We start from the raw sequence: 23828 nt of genomic DNA, 5'->3' as shown, positions 1-23828 counted from the left end.
AACACGTGCGACCCATGCGGGAGGTTCTGCCCGTATCGGTGATTACCCAGAGGATGGTTTGTATGTAGAAACTATTCTTTATGCATAAATCAGTAACACAGTACAGTGGAGTCTCACTTGTGCAGTTATCGCTTATGTGATTGGTTGAAATGTGACCATGGTTATAGCTTACGCAGGTAGTGGTATCGCATTAATTTAGTGCTCTTTTGCTTATTTAGATTAATAACAAAAAAGGAGCTTTAGGTTACTCGAATTACCAAAAAATCCGGTGCCTGAAAGATGGGGAGTGCTGGCAACATTGTTTAGGAAAGTAGGAACGATCAACTGTAAGTAAGAGACCAGGAATATACTGTACAACTTATAGCTGAAACATTCAAGATCCAGTTGAGAACAATGTTGAAACCTTCAACTATATTTAATTGTAGTGAAAACTGGAGCAACAATATGTTTTGAGCTGGCAAGGCCTGATAGAATTCACTGATCCTGCTCTCGTGAAGTTACATCATCACTGTTCGTAACTGAAGTAATATTTCTTTAGTTTACAGCTATTAGAGGAACTGATGACTATTGAAATGCAGTGAGTCCTCGCTTAACGTTGTTTCGGTACTAAGTCGCTAAATTTTTGAGACCGAAAATTCGTTTAACATCCGTGATCGGAAACTATGCCATTTTTCGTCGTCAGGGACCACTTTTTACGGTTCATCACCCCCTCCCGTCTGACCTCCAGACTCCCGCCCAACTGTCGTGGTGTGTAGTGAGCTGTGTGTTTGTATCAAGCAACCTGTATGTGTTAAGTAATATTGTGGACCAGATATCAAGAGTATAACCATTCCAGGAATATGGAGACCACACAGATCACTACAAAGAGGATTAGTGTTTGTCACGGATGTTGAGTGAACCAATTGTATTTGAAGAGAAGTTTTGTGAGGTGTTTCTCCATGGATACTTAATAATTATTATTGAAATTTAGAGCCCGGGTACAGTACAAATAAACAGTACACAACTTGTATACTTGAAGAAAACAAATTAAGCGAGATAGTAGTGACTAGTAACGATGTTAGTAAGCAAATAGACAAACTAAAGCCTAATAAGTCACCTGGTCCCAATGAGATATTTGCCAGAGTATTAAAGGAATGTGTAGGTTATGTATCTAAGCTACTGTGCCGAGTAGCATTATATATATAAATGCTACTCGGCACAGTAGCTTATGTACAGGGTTGCTACTCGGCACAGTAGCTTAGATACATAACCTACAGAATGTAAGGAAGAGCTTAGTATGCCCTTAGCAAAGTTGTTTAACATGTCCTTAAAAACAGGTGTAGTACCAGAATCCTGGAGGATAGCGAATTTAATACCAATTTTCAAGAAGGGGGATAGATCACTATCCTCTAACTACCGCCCAATCAGTCTAACATCAATAGTAGGCAAATTACTGGAAGCAATCATTTCAAACTCTATTCAAAATCACCTGGAGAAGCACCGATTGATCAATGATTCCCAGCATGGCTTCACAAGCGGACGTTCTTGTCTAACTAATCTATTAACACTCTTTTCATCAGTTTTCGAATCGGTGGACGAGGGGCACAATTATGAAGTGGTATATCTCGATTTTAGCAAAGCCTTCGACAGAGTCCCCCACGAAAGACTAATTAGAAAGGTAGAAGCACATGGCATCAAAGGTAACATCCTTAAATGGATTAGGGCATAGTTACAGGACAGGAAACAGTGAGTGAGCATTAACGGCACTAAGTCCCATTGGAGCAACGTCACAAGTGGAGGTCCCCAAGGCTCAGTACTTGGACCATTATTATTTATTATATACATAAACGACATAGATATCGGCATAGACAGCAACATAAGTAAATTTGCTGATGACACTAAAATAGGACGTGTTATTAAATCTGACGAGGACTCAGCAAAGCTACAGGAAGATCTAAACAAATTTTTCGAATGGTCTGAAAAATGGCAGATGAAATTCAACGTGGACAAATGTAAAGTACTCAGTATAGGAGATGTAAACAGGGAAACCAGATGAACAACGATACCATAGAGAAATCCGACTGTGAGAGATTTAGGAGTAATGATAAGTAGGAACCTTAAGCCAAGTAAACAATGTGTTTTTGCTCGTAACAAGGCTAATAAAGTACTTGGGTTCATACAAATGAGTGTTAGTTACAAGACTAGCGAGGTCATCCTAAAACTATATCTTGCGCTTGTGAGACCACACATGGATTACGCAGTTCAGTTCTGGTCACCGTATTACAGAATGGATATAGAATCCTTGGAAAGAATTCAGAGGAGAATGACAAGACTAATCCAGAGCATTAGGAACCTTGAATATAGAGACAGGCTAAAGCATCTTAATTTGCACTCCCTCGAGAGACGAAGAGCGAGGGGTGACCTGATAGAGGTGTATAAGTGGAAGTCAGGGCTAAACAAAGGGGACATTACAAAGGTACTCAAACTATCCAACCAGGAGCGAACTCATAACAATGGTTTTAAATTAGACAAATTTAGATTTAGGTGTGAAATAGGTAAACACTGGTTTGAAAACAGAGTAGTGGATGAATGGAACAAGTTACCAAATATCATCATTAACTCGAATACGCTGAATAGCTTCAAACATAGGTTGGATGCTTATATGAGCAATAGGGGTTGGGTGTAAACGGGACTGCCCAGTATGGGCCAATAGGCCCGCTGCAGTTTCCTCCATTCTTATGTTCTGATGTACAGTACGGCACTTCCTATAACACTCAGAAGGGAACCACTTCACACATCAGTAACAAGACAGGAGCTCACTTGCCACACTCCATGTCTGTAAGTACCAACATTTATTAACACAGGTTTACACAAAAGAAAATAATACACTGGCATTAATAAAACAAATCATAAAATTTAAAACTTTTTCTAAAATTTCAAAAAATATATATTTTTTTAATTTCGTTAGTTAGGTTAATTCTAGCCTAACTCCCAAGAACAACCTTTGTTCTTTTAAGTACAGTATGTTAATTAAATAAAAATAATTTAGTGTACTCTGAAAAAACAAAACCCCACAACATTTGTACAATATTGTACAGTACTTTGAATTAATTAATACAGAGTATCATCTCATTCCTCAAATTAGCTTATCACATGAAATAAATCCCACTGCTGTAGTCACCATTTTTGACTGGGGTTTCCACTCAGACTTAACTTTTTTCCAACTTAGTTATATTCTGTTCTGTGGGTTAATCTGGGAGAACCACATCATTGTACTCTAATATACTGTACCTTCATTAATTAGTTATTTCTTAATGCTGCCACCACCCAGACTTTACTTTAGAATATAATACAACTAATGAACCTCTTAATTAACGTGGTATGGCATGAGAAGTTAGGTACGCGAGTTAAAATATATTTTGGATAACAATTATTAGAAGGAATGAACAATGATGCACATCGTATTATACTTAATAGCGCACAATAATATTATTTATAGCACCACCAAGTACCTAGGCTCTAAATTTCAAAAATAATTAATTAGTATCCATGGAGAAACACCTAACAAAACTTCTCTTCAAATACAATTGGTTCACTCAACATTCGTGACAAACACTAATCCTCTTTGTAGTGATCTGTGTGGTCTCCACACTTGACCTGGAATGGTTATACTCCTGATATCTCGTCCACAATATATATATATATATATATATATATATATATATATATATATATATATATATATATATATATATATATATATATATATATATATATATATATATATATATATATATATATATATATATATATATATATATATATATATATATATATATATATATATATATATATGCGTGCGTGCGTGCGTACGTACATACATACATACATACATATATATATATATATATATATATATATATATATATATATATATATATATATATATATATATATATATATATATATATATATATATATATATATATATATATATATATATATATAATATATATATATATATGCAGTCGGCCCTTAACATACGCGGGTTTATAATACACAGATTTGCAAATACGCGGATTGCCCCGCCGGAGGAATATTCTGTACATTGAAGTACATTGAAATCGGGCGCGGCACCGAACACGGGACACCACCCGCTCCCGCAACCTCACACACACACGCATAGCTCTCCCTCACTCAGTCAGTCTCGCTGTAACCACGCTTGTGTTGACATCAGCATTGTAGTTGCAAAAATATTACATTTCCGTGAATGTATTATATCAAGCACAGTATGAATAGAATATCACTAATATAAGAGTATTTTAACCGAAAACTACTAAAAAAACGAGTAACATATCTTGAACATCGGAAGGATAGGTAAAGTCTTTTGTTTTCATGTGGTTTATCCTAATTTACATTGAAATGCATTACGTTTCAGCAAAACTACTATTTATTTCTGAGAATATGGAAATGTAATATTTTGCTGAAATGACGTACGTATCACAGTGGAAAGTGACGAAAGCAATGACTCGCTTTCTTTCGTTCAAAAGATGTTACCGTAATCGCTTTTCGAATGGTTTTCAGTTAAAAAACTGTTGTATTACAATAATATTCTATCCTAATTCAGTACAGCCCCAAGCAATAATACATTAGCATTCCAACTTGAAAAATAATGTAAGCTAAACCTACAACCCAGAATGCAGCCACTGTACCACATAGGTATAAGTGCAGGCAACTGTTCATCAGTGATAAAATCAATTAAATTCCTACCTGGATATGGTACACTTTTCGTATTTTGGTTCAGCTTACCTGGGCTTTCATGTAATGTACTGTACTAAACGATCCTACTGTACTTATCTCAGTAGTGTCCTGTAATGTATTCTTTTCCTTCATCTTTTCTAAGTACTGGATGTGGATAAACCATAAGAGAATAGAACAATCTTCACTGAAACAAGACATAAACAAAGCATTATTTATACAATGTACCATTTATATTTCTGCTCATGAGGATAATTTGGTGCACAAACATCAAGGTTCTGGACTTTATTAAGAATAATGTATAGTCATTTAGTGCCTGGCAGACTGATCAGGGAATTATAGAACTGGCATTATTGTGCAATGAATTAATAAACCTGCAGCAGCTTGGTTCTGACACACACACACACACACAACAGAACTTGCCTTTAACATGTAGTCTGTGGTATTTAACATGTGCTACCATATGTAGTGTGTGGTATTTAACATGTACTACCACATAGTGTAGTATTTAACATGTGCTACCACATAGTGTAGTATTTAACATGTGCTATCACATAGTGTGTGTGGTATTTAGCATGTGCTACCACATCTAGTGTACATTATTTAACATGTGCTACCACATAGTGTGTGGTATTTAACATGTGCTTCCACATGTAGTGTGTGGTATTTAACAGGTGCTACCACATAGTGTGTGGTATTTAACATGTGCTACCACATCTAGTGTGTGGTATTTAACTGTGCTGCCACAAGTAGTGTGTGAAATATAATATGTGCTACCACATGTAGTGTGTGGTACTGTATTTAACATGTGCTACCGCATGTAGTGTGTGATATTTCACATGTGCTACTACATCTAGTGTGTGTTATGTAATATGTGCTGCCACTTGTAGTGTGTGGTATTTAATATGTGCTGCCACATGTAGTGTGTGGTATTTACTATGTGTGCCACATGTAGTGTGTGGTATTCAGTGTTACAGTGCCAATTTTTAAGGAGCCGGAGTTGTCAAAATAATTTCCGTTTCCTAAACCGTTTCTATTGTTATGTGCCTTTCATATGACTTTCACTGTTGAGCTTTTGTCAAAACTAAAGACTATAATAAGAAAGACAGGAAAGCCTCTACTTTTACCGCTGAAAAAACTTGAGCTACTGAGCTCCAATCAACACGGTTAACTAAAAGCCCCCCGGGGCGTGTGCCCATGTTTCCATGGTAACCAGCACAGTGAGCTTGTGTTTAACGTTGCTATATATCATTGATTATATAGAATTTACTGTGTGATATTGTATGTATCAGCGTGCATGTGTACACATTAAGAACGTCAAGGCCACAAATATTGCCTCTGTTGTTCTCTTGGCAAGCATGAGTCCAAATTGCACTTCAATGTATCCACTCCCTTGCTTATCAATTTCTTAATCAATCCTTCCACAGTTTTCATAACCTTATCTAACAGCTTCAGACCCCTATAGTTTCCACATTAGTGCATCAAAATTTCCCTTTTGAGTGTTCATAATGATACATCCTTGTTTGTACCCACTATTTGCCTTGCTATTTTGTACACCTCACCTCTAGCATTCTTATCTATTCAGCTTATCCACAAATGCATTCTGTTCGTGCTTCTTAACCTTTTAAGTCTCCTCTGGCTGGCCCTGCACTTGGTCTCTTCCCAATTGATTACTGCTCTTTCAGACCTTATACAATCTTCCTTATCACTCAGTCCACTTCATCATTCCACCATGTTACCACACCATTTATCAAGCCAGACCTCAACCACACATAATAAACCATCCTTCATTACCCTTTACACTGTCATTAACCATTTCCAATTTTCTAAGCTAAGCTTTAAATACTTTCATTAAATTTTTCCTTAAATTTAGCAGTTAGTAACAGTGAATATGCTGTGAAAAATAAATATCCTGTAATAATGTTTGAACTTTTAATAACAGTAGGTTATGTTCATCATTACCTATCTCCTAAATGATCTTTGTACAAATGGTTCATGAAATAGTTTTAAAAGTATCCCATATGCTGCACTCCTTGACTACATCAAGCTTAAAAAATATAAACTACAGTACAGCATCAATGAAACAAACTCATTAAAAGGTACAGTATATATTTATAAGATTATTAAATTAGGAAACCTTATGTTAAACTTGAAATTATTTCTTACATGAGGCACAGTGTGAATGGCCAAACTGTGTTAGTGTATTGTTATTTTTCAACTCGTGTTTTCGGGTAGATATACGCAATTTTATTTATATTTTATCATTATACTGGTGACTAACTAGACACAAACATAAAATACCTGTACAAATGTGTTTACTTAAATATAAAAGCCAAACAATATTTAAACTTCAACCCTTGTTTATATACATTAGAAAAGCTACAGTACAGTATTTATACTAGAAAGAAAATTTTAGCAAGTGGATAGAATTCATTAAAAACCTTGAGAGGTGCATTGGCAGACAAGACCGAGTATTCATTTATGTTAATTATCCATGTAATTTTGTTCCCTATACAGTATACTGCTCATTAATGAGGGGTCAAAAAATTACCACCTTTTACTGAAAACCTTTAAAGGTGTATTTATGGAAAAGGTTAATTTTTTTTTAGATTTGGAATCAGACACAGTACTTCCATTTCCCATAAGTGATATTCAGTTAAGCTGAATTTACTTTTATAAGGGTTTTCAAGGTGACCCCCCACATAAATTGAGGATTTACTGTATATATTAACTTGTCCTCAATAAGTCTAGCAAGAAGTGTGATGGAGCTCTTCAGTGAGTGTTACGCTGATTGTTTACAAGTTCAGTGATTTTGTTCTCGGCAAGAGACAATCTCTGTTCTAAGATTACAACAGTCTGAGTAAGAGTGTCAAGCTGGGCTATGATATGTTGGAGAGAACCTTTCACTTGTTGTAAACCTGTAGATGTATCCTCCTCTGCACTCCCATTTGTATTCTGTTGGAAAAAAAAATTTGGTTAAAAGTTTTGGCATGAATTAATATATTTTAAAGTGTTATCTATAAACACTAAAAGAATGACTGTGTGATGGTGGCCACACTTCAAAATGGGAAAGCAAATATATTAATGACTTACCTAATCACCAGTTTAAAAAAAATATATGAAAAAATAGTATCCTTAAATGTAGGGTTATATATCAATAGACTATTTTCCACATCCCTCCAATTATGAGACTTGTAAAATAATAAGTGCTGTCAAGGAGTCACTCCTTGACAGCACCCAGGTATCTGTCAGATGAGCTGACATCACAGAAATCTAGTTATCATACAAAACATCTTGTCCTATACACTTCATACCTTGTACTTATTTGTGTTGTAGTTATGAAAAGTTTCAGGTTCACTCCTGCCCTGAACGTTAGTGATTTGTTCCTCATCCACAGAGTCGTCTGGTGACACTGCAACAGTCACCTCCAATGGCTGCTCATGGTCTGCCTCTTCAGTTACCTCCAGACCCTCACATAGCTCCACTGGTTTAAAGTTGGTTTTCCACACCATCACCTGAATTAAAATTATGCCTCATAATACTTTCAGTCCACTGAAATAATGTGATAAATAATTATTATAAGTGAATAAATGTTACCTTCCTAATTAAAACACTTATCCAGTTCAGTCTCCTACTTATACAGTATAATGAACTCATTAAGAGCAAAGTAACTAAGCTTCAGTAAATTAAGTGTTCTGTTTAAGTTGTTTCTATTTATGGTGCTTTGCTAGTGGCTATGATTTGATTAAAAATTTTTATTAAATCAAAGTTTATTTGGAAAAGAGAAAAATTAAGAGGTACAAATTACTTTAAGCAGTTGCCTTAACAAAACCCAGCAAACATAAAAGCAAAACATGCTTTTTGCTCTATATCAAAGGCTAGGAATAAAAATTAAATTACAGGTAATCAAACACCATCTGAGTGAAAAGAGAGATGGTGTTACTGTAATTCAATATACTGTAGTTACTGCTGGAAATTATTTTCATTTCATCAGTTTCTTTAATCATGGAAAACCTTGCGTGTTATCAGTGCACAAACTCAAACTGGTACCATGGCAACACTTGATAAATTTTGTACCAAATTGTTTATCATGTAGATTTTGTCACATGTTCATCAAATCTAACAAGTTTGACGCAAATCTGCAAACTCGTTTTTTGAAGGTACACAGACAGGACCAAAAACAATACACTGACCCACATTTGCAGAGGCTAAAAACAGATGTGCTAAAGTTCAACTCAGCTTTGAATGTAATAAAATAAGACATACAGCTCCTCCCCGACTTACAACGGGGTTAGGGACACAATTCCAGGTCGTAAGTAAAAAATGCTTAAATAATACATAGAAAATCTAAAATGGGTGTCTCTTTTTCTTCTCAGCATCACAAAACTCTCACTTTTAAGCTTGCCAGCCATTTTAAAATGAATTAAAAACGAAAATTTTGTCTGTGTACTGACGTTAAGACTCGAAAATATGTAATTTGACAAAATTTTGGTACGACTGAGGCAGGTCGTAAGTCGGGGAGGAGCTGTATAAGTAAAAAGAGGGACTTGGTAGAAGCTTCAATGTGTTCATTTCCTTATACCTAACAAAGTCTCACCAAATTAAAAGATGAAAACTGCACTATTTTCCATTCTTACGATGCTCAAAATAAATATCGTGAGAATACAAATTTAAAAGACATTTACCTGTTTGTCTCGACCACCTGAAGCAAAGTACTCGCCATTATATGAAAAACCACAGCAAGTTACAGCTCCTTGATGTCCATGGAGAGTATAAATGGCTCTTCCCTCTAGTAGGTCCAACAGTTTGAGAGTTCCATCAGCTGAGCAAGTTTCCAAAATGTGTCCTGGAATAAGAATGTCGTTGATACTAAGGGGAAACGATAAGTTTTGGGTGAAATTGAGTACTGTACAGTATATTTATAATAAATTACCTCACAGTTGCAAAATCTAACATTTATTGAAGATGCAGAAAAGGAACTGAATATATACTATAAGGAAAATACAAATAGAACATTGATTAACAAAAAACTATGATGGGGGAAAATCGAACAGCTGGCTGCATTAGTCAAGGATTCCAGAAGGGTATTACTTGTATAGAACTTCTACTAAAGTAGTTATGAAACACAAAGGCTGAGCATTACAAAAAGTAGGTTGTAGTCGGTGGTACAGTTGGACAGGTGATGAGCAACCATTAGATAAAAGAATAAGAGTCCATAAGAAAGAAACAAACTAGCTGATTATAAATTTGAGTGAAATGCTGAAGGTAAATACAGCAGACCCTCCACTCCCCAAAACCAGAGTCCTACTCTACTCTACCTCTCACACTCCACAGTACCCACTGTCTACCTAACCTGCCCTACTCTACCTCTCACACTCCACAGTACACACTATCCACCTAAACAGAGCTCCTTCTCCTTAAATTTCTACAAAAGTAAAATGGAGAAAAAAAAAATCATGTTTACTGGCAAATTCCCATACTGTACACACTCCCCGGGTTCCAGAACACTCGGTTTACAGAAATTCGAGGATACAGAATGCCTCCCATAAGTCCCATTATGAAAAAATTTTGGTTGCACAAAAGTTTATGTTGTTATGGAAGGTAATTAGTGCGGCGTAACAACACTACAGTAAAAGTCCAAAAAATCCGGATGCCAGAAATCCGGACCACCCGAGAATCCGGACTTTTCGAAAACCCTCAAACTTTTTAAATTTAGCGGGCTTTTGTGGGTTACGTGAATGAATGGAGTTGTTTTAAAAAAATTAATTTACATAATTCTAATAATAAAAGTAATTGTAAATTATAGGTAGCTAATTTTGTTAGTTTTGTAATTAGCTTGTCCTGAAATGTAAAATTTGAGGCACTATAAATCTTTTGTGTGTATGTGTGCATGCGTGAACGCCACAGCTGCACAGCAACAACAAGTGACCACGCGGTCGCCACTTTAAAACAAGCGATCAAACTGTGACAACGTATGTAATTTTGAGTCCTACTCTTTCCATTTACAGAGTACAAGCCCATAATAATGGCTCCTAAAGTAGATAAACTTCGTTGTGTGAAGAGAAAGAAGAACACATTGAAATTGAGTGACAAACTTGAAATAATTAAGAAACTAGAACGTGATGTGAGCAATGCTGTTCTAATGGAAACATACGACATTGGAAAGTCTACAATTTATGATATAATAAAGGCATAGAATAAAATTCTAGAATTCACAGCTTCTTCTGAGACTTACAATAAAATTGCTGAAAGAAAAAGTTTACATCGGCCCAAATTAGAAAATCTTCATAAAGTGTTGCACGAATGGTTTCTGTTAAAACGATCAGAAGGTATGGCAGATTTCTGGGCCGATGCTTATTGCCATAGCAAAATCTTTTAAGGAGCAAATGAACATTGAATCAGAGTGCGCATTTAGTGATGGATGGCTTAGGGAATTTCAAGACTCGTCATGGTATTAGACAGTTTGTTTACATTTTTGTCAAGTGTTCACTTTATTTTTCTTTAAAACTGCTAGTTTTGATAAATGAAGCATGCTTTATTTGCTAATGAATAAACTATCAAAATGTACCTGTTCATTTCTTCTTTATTCCTCCTTAAATTTGAATTTTAAAAGTACTGCCTGAGAATCCGGAAAATCCAAACATCCGGACCGACCCAATCCCCGAGCAGTCCGGATTTTTGGACTTCTACTGTATTTGTGGAGGATTATACATAAGGAGGCTGAGCGCATCCCCTTGTGAGACGCCATTTGTTATTCAGTACAGGGTACAGTACATGTTTACTTTATGGAAGGGTCATTTTCGGTTTACAGAAAATTCAGCTTACAGATAGGTCCAGGAATGGAACCTTTCCTTAAACTGGAGGAGCTGTGTACAGTACTGTATTCTGACTGGTTTTCAAATTATATTTTTTGACAGTTAACTCCTAACACTACAGAAGTATTTGAGTGAGCATTAAAAGCTTTCAACTTTCATAATACACAAGCATCATACCTCACCAGTATACGGAAATACTGTAAATTGGTCTCTTAGAAGTGGGTGTGTGGATAATTTACAACAGCACATAGGAGCTAATGCACATTAGAATCTTCCTGATAAATACAGTGAAAACCTCTATCCAATGGACTATGTGGGAGAGGGTAGTCCATAAGACCGAAGTCCGTTAAATGAACCTCCATTTAATGTACTATTGTATATGTGTTGGATGGAGGGATTACTGTCATGGTTGTTGATCAATTGTAAACATTCATGTACAGTACTAGTATCCATCTGCCATATTCCATGTGAAAAGAAAATGGCAGCTTGAGTGAGAAAACTTAAAGGGAAAGTTATTGTAACTTGAAAATACTGTACACATATGAGGAGCAACAATACAACAAAAAGTAAGAGTACATTTTTCTTGCTACTGATGAGAAAGTACAAGCTTTTGTAAATACTGTATTAACCACTTCATCGACGCTAAGAATATATTTACTTTATACAGGTTTAACATACAACTACAGTATACCGTATATAAATTTATAGGAGTGCAATTAAAACATAAAATTTTCTTTTATATAAACATCTATAAATTTAATATTTGAAGTTCAGCTATAGGGTTTAATATTCATATTGCATATACAGTACTTTATAAATATCCTCTGTACAGTGGGGTATGCTATAACGAACGGATCCTACTACGAATATTCCTATAACGAACGGTTTTACCTATAAAATTGAGAATGCTATAACGAACGCAACTCCTACAACGAACGCGGATGAATACGGGACTATTTCGCCTGGCGCATGAATATTGTTGTACCGCGACCCACAACAAGAGAGTCAGGCGCCATCTTTGTCTCATTGTGTAGTCAGTGCACCACTGTTATTGTTGAAATTTCGTCTTTTGATGTGGAAATTCGCGTTATTTGTATAACTATTTTGTTATACAAGTATACAATTGTAACAATGAGTCGTCCAAAGCGAGTGAGAAAGCTAATAACCCTTGAAACTAAGAAAGAAATTATAAAGAAACGTGAGAATGGAAGAAGCATTGCGAAACTTAGTGATGAATATGGGATGGCTAAATCGACTATATGTACGATTTTGAAGAATAAAGAGGAGTTAAAAACTGTGCAAGTGGCAAAGGGAATCTTTAGACTTAGCAAAGCAAAGTGTAATGTGATTGAAGAGATGGAAAATTTACTCTTAGTGTGGATAAAGGAGAAAGAAATGGCAGGTGGTAACATTAGTGAAGCTATAATTTGTGAGAAGGCCAGACAATTGTTTGAGGACCTTAAAGCCAAGACTCCCAGTGGAAGTGATAGTGATGTGCCAGTGTTTAGGGGTACCTGCATGCTGAATAACACTAAGGTAAGATAAAGTACCGTATTTTTTACATTTTCCACAGAATTTTTTCAGTGTTAGGTGGTTGTATTTGGGGGCCTGGAACGGATTAATCCTATAACGAACGAATGCTATAACGAACGAGGTTCTGGAACCAATTACGTTCGTTATAGCATACCCCACTGTACTTTCTTTGCAAATTAACATAACACCTACAGTTACATAAAAGCAAAGAGGACTTACCTGATGGATGGAAGGCAAGGCGATGGACAGGGCCAGAGTGGGTATCATATTGTTGAAGTAGCTTTCGTGTTCGGATGTCATATACCTGAAGAATAGACATCAGGTTAAGAGACTTACAAAGTTATCACAAACCAAATGGGAATTTTCAATTACATCTACAGTGATCCCTCGGTTAACGAATTACCTTCTATAAGATTCTTCACTTCGGTTAACGAGCAACCCCTCGGTTAACGAGTTTCTTACGAGCCGACCTCAACAAGTTTTGGCTTGCACTGGGCGGTCAACCAGCTGTAGTATTAGTCCGCCAATACATTAATCGGTTCTAGGGCTTAAATTCCTTACTATTTTAGTAAATATCAAGAAGTTTATACGATTCAATAATTTTAAAAGTTTAATATTCAATTTTTTTAGTCATTTTAACAATTATTGAACATAATTGAAGGTAAAGTGACTAGTTTAATGCGCGGCATCCAGCCTCTTAACACAGCAAACAGGCTTTAGTCTCTCTCTGTTTTCACTGGAGGTAACATCTTGCTTGAGACTCTCCAACTAAATGCTTTTTTTCTGTGTTTCCAAGCAAATTATTGGTCATTTTGAAATTTATTTTACATATTGACAATATATAGCGCAGTGCAGTGTTATTTTAAAGAAAATATTCTTTATTTACAACAAGTTTAACTTTAAAAAGCACGTGTTGACATTGTTTGAATCCAGCATGGGGCCTAAGAGATCAAGAAAAGCGATTTCAATCCAAACCAAGCAGGAAATCATAAAAAAACATGAACAAGGCATTAGAACAAATGCGCTATGCAAAGAATATAGCATGTCGACATCAACTGTGTTGACAATTCTTGCACAGAAAGACAAATTTAAAAAGTGAAAGTGAGAGACAAATCTACAAGAGTGTTTAAAAGTAGATCCCTAATTGCAGAAACTGAGAGGTTACTTCTCATCTGGATAAGGGAAAAACAGATGAAAGGTGATTCAGTTTCTACTGATTTCATTTGTGAAAGAGCCAAGGAGATTTACGAACATTTAAAGACAGATCAACCTGGTTCTTCAGGCACAGAATTTGAAGATTTTCGGGCCAGCAAAGGCTGGTTCGAAAAATTTAAGAAAAGAAGTGACATTTTCAGTGTTGTTAGGCATGGTGAAGCTGCTAGTGCTAAGGAAGGGGCAGCAAAGTTTTTAGATGAATTTAAAAAACTGATGGAAGAAGAAAATTATCTTCCACATCAAGTGTTCAATGTGGACAAAACTGGGCTGTTCTGGAAAAAGATGCCCAAAAGAACACTCATCACCAGAGATGAAGCCTCTTTACCTGGGCATAAACCCATGAAAGACCGTCTCACTCTATTGCTTGGTGCCAATGCTTTAGGGGATTTCCGACTGAAGCCTATGCTTGTCTACCACTCTGAAAACCCCAGGGTGTTCAAGCAACAGAAAGTGGTAAGAACAAAGCTTGGAGTTTATTGGAAGTCCAACCGTAAGGCATGGGTGACAAGACAGCTCTTTAATGAATGGGCTGTTGATGTGTTTTGCCCTTCTGTCAAGAGCTACCTAACCACCAATAAACTCCCTTTAAAGGCTCTTCTCCTCATGGATAATGCTCCTGGTCATGACCCTGACCTTGCCAGAAATTTGGAGTCTCAATTTGACTTTGTCAAAGTGTTGTTTTTGCCTCCAAACACTACATCAATCATACAGCCAATGGACCAGAATGTGATCAGCAACTTCAAGAAGTTGTACATGAAGAAAATGTTTAAGAGGTGTCATCAGGCAACTTCCAATGATCCTGAACTAACACTGAAACATTTCTGGAAGGCACAATTCAACATCCTGGAGGCTGTAAAATGGATTGTGTCATCATGGCAAGAAGTCTCCACTAGATCCCTCAATTCTTCATGGAAAGCACTGTGGCCATCAGTAGTCCATGATTTTGAGGGATTTGAGGAAGAAACAGAGATGGACCAGGAGATTGTGTCCATTGGTCAGTCATTGGGCCTTGAAGTGGAGGAGGAGGATGTGGAAGAGCTTGTGATGTCTCATGAGGAGGAACTTACTCCTGATGACTTGAAGCAACTGGATGAGATGTTACAGGTAGAGGCTGACAGTGGTGAGGAGGAAATTGAAAGTGATGACCATATGTCAGCTAAACAGTTGAAAGATGTGATTTACCACTGGGAGAAGTTCAGGGAACTGGCTTCAAAGCACCCAGAAGTGGAAAAAACTGAACTAACTTTGTGTCATGTTGAGGACTCAGTGGTCTCCTTCTTAAAACATAAGTTAATGGTGAGGAGGACAGATGGCCCCACAGACCACAATTGACACTTTCTTCAGTAAAAGGCAGAGGGAACAAGATGCTATCCCTCAGCCTTCCATTTCAAGAAGGAGAGAGGATGTTCATGGTGGAGAATCTGTCAGTCCAGAGGTTCCTGACATTTTCATGGAAGGTGACTCACCTTCCAAGAAGCAGTAAAATGCTTCTCCTCCACCTCCACTTCCTTCTCTTCTCCCTTCTTCTCCTCCACCTCCCACTTCAAATTCACATCATCATCATCATCATCATCCAGGAGCCTTCAACATACACACCTCAAAATAAGTGAACTTTTCTACCTTTTTTGTTGAATTTAGGCAATTTTCGGTGAGCTGGAACCAATTACCCAAAAACCCATTGAAACAATGGTTTCGGTTAACAAGCAACCTGCTGGAACGGATTGTGCTCGTTAACCAAGGGACCACTGTAATCGGTTTTAGGGCTTAAATTCCTTACCATTTTAGTGAATATCAAGAAGGTTGTACTATTCAATAATTTTAAAAGTTTTATATAATTTTTTTAGCCATTTTAACAATTATTGAACTTAATTGAAGTACAGGAAACTAGTTTTTTGCGCGCCAATAAACACTAAAGTAATGTAAATCGATATGTGATCATAAAGCAACATCTGAGTAAGCTAAAGGAAATTTAAGTGCTGAAACCAAGAGAACTATATACTGTATACAGTATATATATATATATATATATATATATATATATATATATATATATATATATATATATATATATATATATATATATATATATATATATATATATATATATATATATATATATATATATATATATATATATATATATATATATATATATATATATATATATATATATATATATATATATATATATATATATATATATATATATATATATATATATACTGTATACAGTATATATATATATATATACAGTATGCCTGGATAATTCGCGGATTTTTATTTCGTGGTCCTCTATTATTCATGGATGGCACCTTGGATGTACCCAAGAATGTCTGCGAGTAGTTTTAAAGTTGCCGGCAATTTCGCGGACAGGACAGGGAGACATTTGCTCTAAGAGACAGTACAGTACACAAACATGCGACAGCGACCTTTCCTCACCTCGTCTCCCTAGTTGTACTATCCACTCATAATATTTCACCATAAATTTTCATTATATGCCCTACACTGGATATGAGAAGCAGCTAAACATAGGGCAGGTACTCCAAACATTAAATACTGTACTGACATGCTTGGCACTTATCCACATATATACTGCATACTCTCTCATTATCAGGAAACTCACCTTAACAGAATTGTCAGCATTAGCTACAGCAATACAAGTGCCTGATGGGTGGAAAGCAACATAATTTGATGAGCTTCTCAAATCTGCAAAGCTGTGGAGAGTACTTGCAGTTTGTATATCATGAAGCTTGACTGTTTTGTCGTCTGCACAGGAAACAAGCATACGGCCATCTGGGGAAAATCTTACACAACGTACCTGAAATAAAATTGGAATTATTTTAATCAAATTTGACTCCTGCTATTATTTATAATCTTATATCAAATAAATATCTTTCTTCTATATATTTTCTATCATTTTTTTCTCCACAGACACTATATTAATTTACCTAATAGCATATACAGTACAGTACCGATATCAGGTATGTACTGCATCAAAAGAAAATTAACACCTACTGTACACACAAACTCGCAAGCAATCATCAGTGTACGAACAACCAGTTGATTAAATTATAGATACCCTGAGCATATTTATAATGAAACTAACCCAATTGGTGTGTGTGGGAATGGAACAAACAAATTTATGTCTGTGTACAGTCCAAAGCTTAATTGTTTTGTCATCTGAGCCAGTCACCAACTGCTGACCATCTGGAGAGAAATGCACTGAACGGACAGTTGCCAAGTGAGCACGAAATTCTGTAGAATCTCCTGAAAAGATAAAATAGTAAATTAAATTGTAGCTAAGGTAAATACAGTATCATAATCTTTGTCTACTGAAACATTGAATGCTGCCACCAACTAATAAGGGCAGAGGTTTACTAAAATTATTCAAAGGTCATCTTAAATCCCCGTTCTTTGATGTTGCAGCGTGTCCAAAAGGAAAGAGAAAAAATTTGAAGAGAAAGAGATAGAAACTTTGTCTTGTCTTGTTAACATAGTATAAAGGATATTAAATAATTTTTTAGCACAGGAATAATTGTTAGAATACAATAATGTTGGGGAATCCTCATTTTGTAAAATTCCCTGGTGTAGCTAAACCATTAGCTACGGTTTGATGTAGCCACACATTGTATTACAGTTTATTCCTTATCTCTAGCACTTCCACCAAGTACTTAGCAAAGTAAGATGGGAATCAGGATTGAGCTGCCTATAATTATATATCCAGAAGGGACACTATCCCAAGTACAGGTACTGTAATAATATTAGAAGCTGCCTTTAAAACACATTTTTTTTTTACAGAACTTTTAAACATAAAGATTACCCATAAGTTTAAAGAACAAATAAAGAACATAAAAATAAGGAAAGTACTGTACAATACTTTAAATTAAATACCATTAAGACACTGCCTAATACTGTACTGTACTTTGCCTTTTCACCATAGGTAGTCTCGTTCAAGATTCTTCGAACACGGCTGGAGACAGCTGGCAACTCAAGGCCGTTTGTTTACTATACAGTACATTAGTACATAGTAAAAATTATGAATAAATGTAAAAGTGATCAGTATTGGTTACTTAGTTCCCCATTGCTTAATTTAATGGTTGGGCTTTGTCGTTTCGTTTTATATCATACTACGTACTATAGTAAACAAACGGCCATGAGTTGCCAGCTGTCTCCAGCAGTGTTCAAAGAATCTTGAACGAGACTGTGCCTTTGGCCATGCAAATTAAGGATTTGAATGAAAAAACTACAAAGTCAAGTAATTACAGTTAATTAAATAACTCTGATATAATTTCACCCATAAGAATTTCACTAATTATTTGAAACAATCAATTCCCTTCTTTTTTAGATGCCATTTTTATGTAATTTCTTATCAAAATTGAGATTTGTAGTCATTTAAATTGCATACTTTCCAATTTGAAGATGCCCCCGCCCCTCCACATTGACAGTCAATACAGTATCAAACTATAAAAGTCCCTGGAATACCAACCTCTAATGTTGGGAATCCAAAGCCTGACTGAACGATCACGAGATGCTGATGCCATTAGATTGCCACTGGGAGAAAAGCAAACATCGTTGACAGCGTCTGTGTGGCCTATAAACCTGCAAAAATAATAATACTGATCTAGACAATAAAGAAATTATTGGCAAATTGCTGTGCAACTTTAGCCATCCATCAAAATCTGTATACCTATACTGTACAATATGTCAGACTATCTTCTGTTCACTTATGTAAACTTGGTCACCAATTTTTTGTTGTTGTTGAATTTATGTACCGGGTATATGTAATGTATTTTATAGGGCAAAGGGAGGCTGGGAATGTAACTCCCGTATTTTATCTATTTCTTATGGGGAAAATTTATTCCGTTAACGTTGTTTCCATTAACGTCGCGGTTTTCAGGAACGGAACCATTACGTTGAGCGAGGACTTACTGTACATACACAATGCTCACTACAATCACGTAAAGTTCAACAAAATGGCCACTCCAGTAACAGACTGCCACTGTCTTCCACACTGCAAGTGGAAGGATCCACAACAGAGTAAAAATGCATCTTTACACATAGCAAAGGTTCTTGTTGATTAATGGTTAACTAAATTACTGCAATCTGTCCTTCTGGTTAGATTTTCTTATGACAGCATGGGGGGAGGAGCATTTTTCAAAAATAATATATTTTAGTCATAAAAACCAAATTACAAAGCCAGGTAAATCAAAACTGCAATAAGGCAGGTAGGATATTATCACAGGGGAACTATGTTCTTAATTATACTGTATTTCACCAACTTATTCTTACTATGTACAGCACAAGTTGTCAAACAATTGGAAAAGGGTCAATTAACTCCCCCATAAAAGTTCTACTGTTGATAAAACAATATTACTGTATATTTATGAAATACAATAAACTTCACAATTCCAAGTTTTATGAAGTCAAATTCTATAAAAAAAGTTAAAAGACTTGTACATGAGCATGTACAGTAGAGTACAGTACATCATACACCCTGTACAGTACAGTACTGTACTTACTTTTAACACTGACTTGTACTTCCCATAAGATCCAGCCTTTGCCAACTGTGGGAGAATTCCGGAATGTAAACCCTGCAGTTAGCAAGGGATTACAGTACAGGTCCAGTAGATGTATTGTAAAGATTACTAAGTGTAATACAGTACTGTATTCTTTAAAACTACAGCAAAAACAAAGATGCATAAACTAACCTGTAGGCACGGATCTGTTGATGGAGATTCCAGATCATAATGGTGTGGTCCAGTGATGCAGACACCAATTTTTTCCCATTAGGACTAAAGTCCAAAGCTGTGACCACATCCTTGTGGCCTTTAAAGTGACGTTCAAGTATGGGGTCTTCGTTGTTCATTGTGGCTGATATATCCTGAAAAAAAATATAAATAAATAATAATAAATAAATAAATACAAATATTGTACATGAAACAAATCCCAAAAAATTTATTTATTTTCACATAGATAACTTTCTAGGGGGAATAAACTATCACAGAGGTGCTACAGCTCCTCAGTACCGGTATTTTGAAACATACCTAAATTAAAACTGTACTTTGACATGCTTGACATCGCCTTGGTCAGTATTTAGACATGTTTTGTCCGACATATTGTTACGCTTCCATCACAAATTTATATTTTTCAAGTATTTTGGACTTTTTTATAGCACACGGGTTAATATTAGTTGTTCACCCAGTCCTCTTCTAGTGTTTTTAAGTACCCTAAATATGTTTTTTTTTTTAAATTGCAAATTGATATTTACGAGTAATGTTTCTTGTGCAAATGCCTTTTTTGAATATATCTACCCTCAAACATTAGGTATCTGCTGCTGTCGACTAGAGTTGCCATTTGCTGTTTAATTACTCCCGACCCGCTCGCTCCAAGCATACTCTCACATCAACAAAAAATGCAAAATTACACCATGACACTTTAAGAATGCTACTTTTATTAGTACCAGATATCAAAATACACGAGGAAAACCTATTTTTTCTAGTAGTTTCCGTGGTGAACCAACTAAAACGAATCTTTACCCTCATTTCTTACATTAAAAGAATATCCCCCCAAAAGGTAGAATAATTGTAGAGTTTGTAATTTTCAGAAAAAGATTATTAGTTTGGCAATACATATAAATGTGGTAGATTCTCAGTCACAGTATTATCATCCTTTCTATACATACAAACATTTGCAGAAAATGTCATTATTACGTTAGTTAATATTGACGACTAACCCGAGGACTACTTATTTGCTATATTAATTATTATCTTACTTTTTATTTGCATCAGTAAGTTCTGATATGACAATCATTTCTTGAGCAAATGCTTCATTTTGTAGATAATTAGATGCCTAGGTCCACACCAGTTTGTCTTCCCGGCGATAATGAGACCGCGCTCTAGAGAGGAGTCTCTCTTCCCCTCAGCAGTTTCATTTTCAGCATGACGTGTGAAGGTTGTAGCCGGTCTTTTATGGACGTAATTTGCCAATTTAGGGATAAAGACAACAAGACCCTTCAGTTTTTCAAAGACCACAGCATCGTTCCTTCAAATAAAAAGTATTTTTCACAGCAATACTGTGAAATAGAACTGGGTTTGTGTGCCAAATCAGTTGTTGATTGGAAACAATCATTCATCACTTCCTTAATGCCTTGGCTCGCCGTTTACCGCCATCTCAATAACAAATCACTCAGCCGCCCGGACTGCATAAGCGCCAATGCTGCCACATGGTCTTACGTCCAGAAAAAACCTCAAATTACACCATATCATAGTAAGTTCTTTCTGTTTAATATACCAGGGGTCCAGGGGCTCCATAAGGGAGTTAGGTAGGTTTATTTAGCTAGGTTGGTGAGACCTGTTTTTCATACCCACTAAGGTTAGGTTACGTTTATTTTAGAAATAAATTTTTGTAACACATTTGCACAAGCTACAACAATGTCCGCTAAAAAAAATATATATAGAAAAAAAGTGAAATTGCGGCATTTTCAAAATCGTTTTATATGAATTTTGGCAACGGGTTAGTCATCAATAATTACCATTACATTATACAGGTATGTATTATGATTTATTACAGACAACATGAATAAAATAGAATGTACCTACCAAACCTAGGATTTCAGAATAGGTTGTAATAGCCCATGTCTTATAGGCAGAAATATTTATATACAGTAAATGGGTTAATTACATTAGACTTATATACACTCTATTACCCTCTGTAACTTTTCATTAGCTATGAGGTAGCATGTTCAGAGCACGTGTTAATGTGTGCCCACGGGGAGTCGCGTCACTTAGTGCTGAGCTAAGATATTACGTAGCTGGCCCTTTGGCCACCCGATGCGGCAGTAGTTTGATATCCTTGACTAGAGGAAGACGTTATTGAGAGCCATCGTGGATGGTTCCATCTTCCCTCGAGGGAGGACGTATACAGTATTACCGTTCTCCCTCAACGGGTATTACAGGCACTCTTACTCAACCCCTCACCCCCAACAGGACGTATTTTAGAAGAGCTATTTAACACAGCCTCCGTCCTTATTTAACACTCATAGCTAGTACAGTACAGTGATTAAGTTATGGTGATATACACTTGGAACTGTATATAATATATTTTCATAATAAATAGAAGAAAGACAGTTGGGTTTTGCTATTAAAAACCCTATACAGTATACTTTTACATGTTCCAGCCCCATTAACTCATCAAGAATCAATGGTTAAAGGGCCAATTCAAGGATGTTAGGTAGGTTTAAATTGAAAAGATGGAAAATCAGTCAGTTGCTGGCTGGGAAGTGTCGTGGGCATAAACATGGCATTGTTGTTTGCTCTTCCTCTACCTGATTTGCTATATTCTTGAATAAAAAAATAAGTTTTCTTCTACACATATTTTTTTGCTAGGCTGCCAGTTCAAGTCTATTACCAAACTTACTAATAAATCTGTATTCATTCTTCACAATTACCTACAGTATGTATATAGTATATCATTGCTGTACAATAAAAATGTGTAACTTATTTTGAATTTCATCAAAAAATTCAGAAAACAGCTAGCTGGTTGGTGCCCCTATTGTAAACCTCTGGTATTATTTTACGTTTGGACAACACGGGAACCTCAAGAATGTTATCTTTGTAAACAATAGTATAGACAATTCCAAGACACTGTTCTTCTATGGCTTTTCCTTTGCAAACGATATATATACCTGGGGGGGCCCAAGGGTTAAGTCAAGCTAGGTAGTTTTGGGGGTCATTAACGAGAGAAACGCCATCGAAGGAAGGTGTCTTGGAATTGTCTTAACTCTTAATTGCAAATATAAAATTCCTGAGATTTAAGTGTTGTCTGAAAGTAAAACTTTACCAGCCTTTACTCTCAGCTACTTACAGGAAAGTAAAATTTTACCTTATACTTGGGTGCATAACAATGTAACAGATCACTGAATCAATATGCTGACAACTATCAAACAGATTAATCAAACACAAAGCTAACTTAATCTGCCATAATCTCACTTAAGCCAGGTCAACACACAGGAACAAAACAGAGAGCAACAGGTTTCTCTGATCATGTTTCCTGACCAATTTGAATTTCCAAGAGTAAAATCACAACATTTTCATACTTAAACGGTCAGCACAATATCATTTGTTCGTATTCAAGGGTTGGCACATCATATTATGACTCCAAACAATTAAAAGAACAACCTTAGATTACAACAAAAGCCTCCCAACGTCTTTTGACAACAAGCCAAAAGAAATGGTTTGAATCAAATATTCCCAAAATAACTCTTAACCAGTCACATCCGCCTAGAACCTTCATTAAAAAACGGAAATTGACTAATCAGATACAAAATTAATATAAAACAAGTGAAAGTGTTTGGGGACTCACAACAGCGGGTGGTGGTGGACGTTACGGAGCTGTGTGTGTGTGGCTCAGTCAGCTGTGTTGACGACTTTGAACTTCCCGGGAGATGATAGCGTCATTTCTCGCAATATTCGTAGGAATCCCAATATCTTCCTTATATTAACGAAATATACCAGTATTATTTTTGGAGTA

At 35.9% G+C, this 23828-nt stretch overlaps 1 protein-coding gene across 3 annotated transcripts; it reads right to left on the bottom strand.

The window, feature by feature from the left end:
- Positions 1-6655: 6655 nt before the first annotated feature.
- LOC121859746 (POC1 centriolar protein homolog A-like) lies at positions 6656-23775 on the bottom strand. Of its 3 annotated transcripts, none has more exons than XM_042356730.1 (9): positions 23661-23775; positions 20009-20181; positions 18787-18899; positions 17407-17567; positions 16924-17118; positions 13305-13389; positions 9423-9583; positions 8052-8252; positions 6656-7692 (listed from the first exon to the last, which is right to left on the bottom strand). In XM_042356730.1, exons 2-9 carry the CDS (start codon positions 20164-20166, stop codon positions 7510-7512), a joined length of 1257 nt encoding a protein of 418 aa, XP_042212664.1. In that variant the 5' UTR covers positions 20167-20181; positions 23661-23775; the 3' UTR covers positions 6656-7509. The 3 variants fall into 3 exon arrangements, with proteins under 3 accessions (XP_042212664.1, XP_042212679.1, XP_042212672.1); XM_042356745.1 differs by having other exon boundaries at positions 8059-8252; XM_042356738.1 differs by lacking the exon at positions 23661-23775 and adding an exon at positions 23181-23294.
- Between the last annotated feature and the right edge of the window lie 53 nt (positions 23776-23828).

This window comes from Homarus americanus, unplaced genomic scaffold, assembly GCF_018991925.1.
Source record: "Homarus americanus isolate GMGI-L3 unplaced genomic scaffold, GMGI_Hamer_2.0 scaffold2224, whole genome shotgun sequence".
NCBI lineage: Eukaryota > Metazoa > Arthropoda > Malacostraca > Decapoda > Nephropidae > Homarus > Homarus americanus.
This window is presented reverse-complemented; position numbering and strand designations above follow the sequence as displayed.

Excerpts from the sequence above, each read along its gene's own strand:
- LOC121859746 (XM_042356730.1), bottom strand. The coding sequence starts at position 20,166 with ATGAACAACGAAGACCCCATACTTGAACGTCACTTTAAAGGCCACAAG. Across the intron at positions 18,900-20,008 it reads CAACAGATCCGTGCCTACAG|GTTTATAGGCCACACAGACG; the intron begins GTTAGTTTATGC and ends TTATTTTTGCAG. Across the intron at positions 7,693-8,051 it reads ACAACACAAATAAGTACAAG|AATACAAATGGGAGTGCAGA; the intron begins GTATGAAGTGTA and ends TTTTTCCAACAG.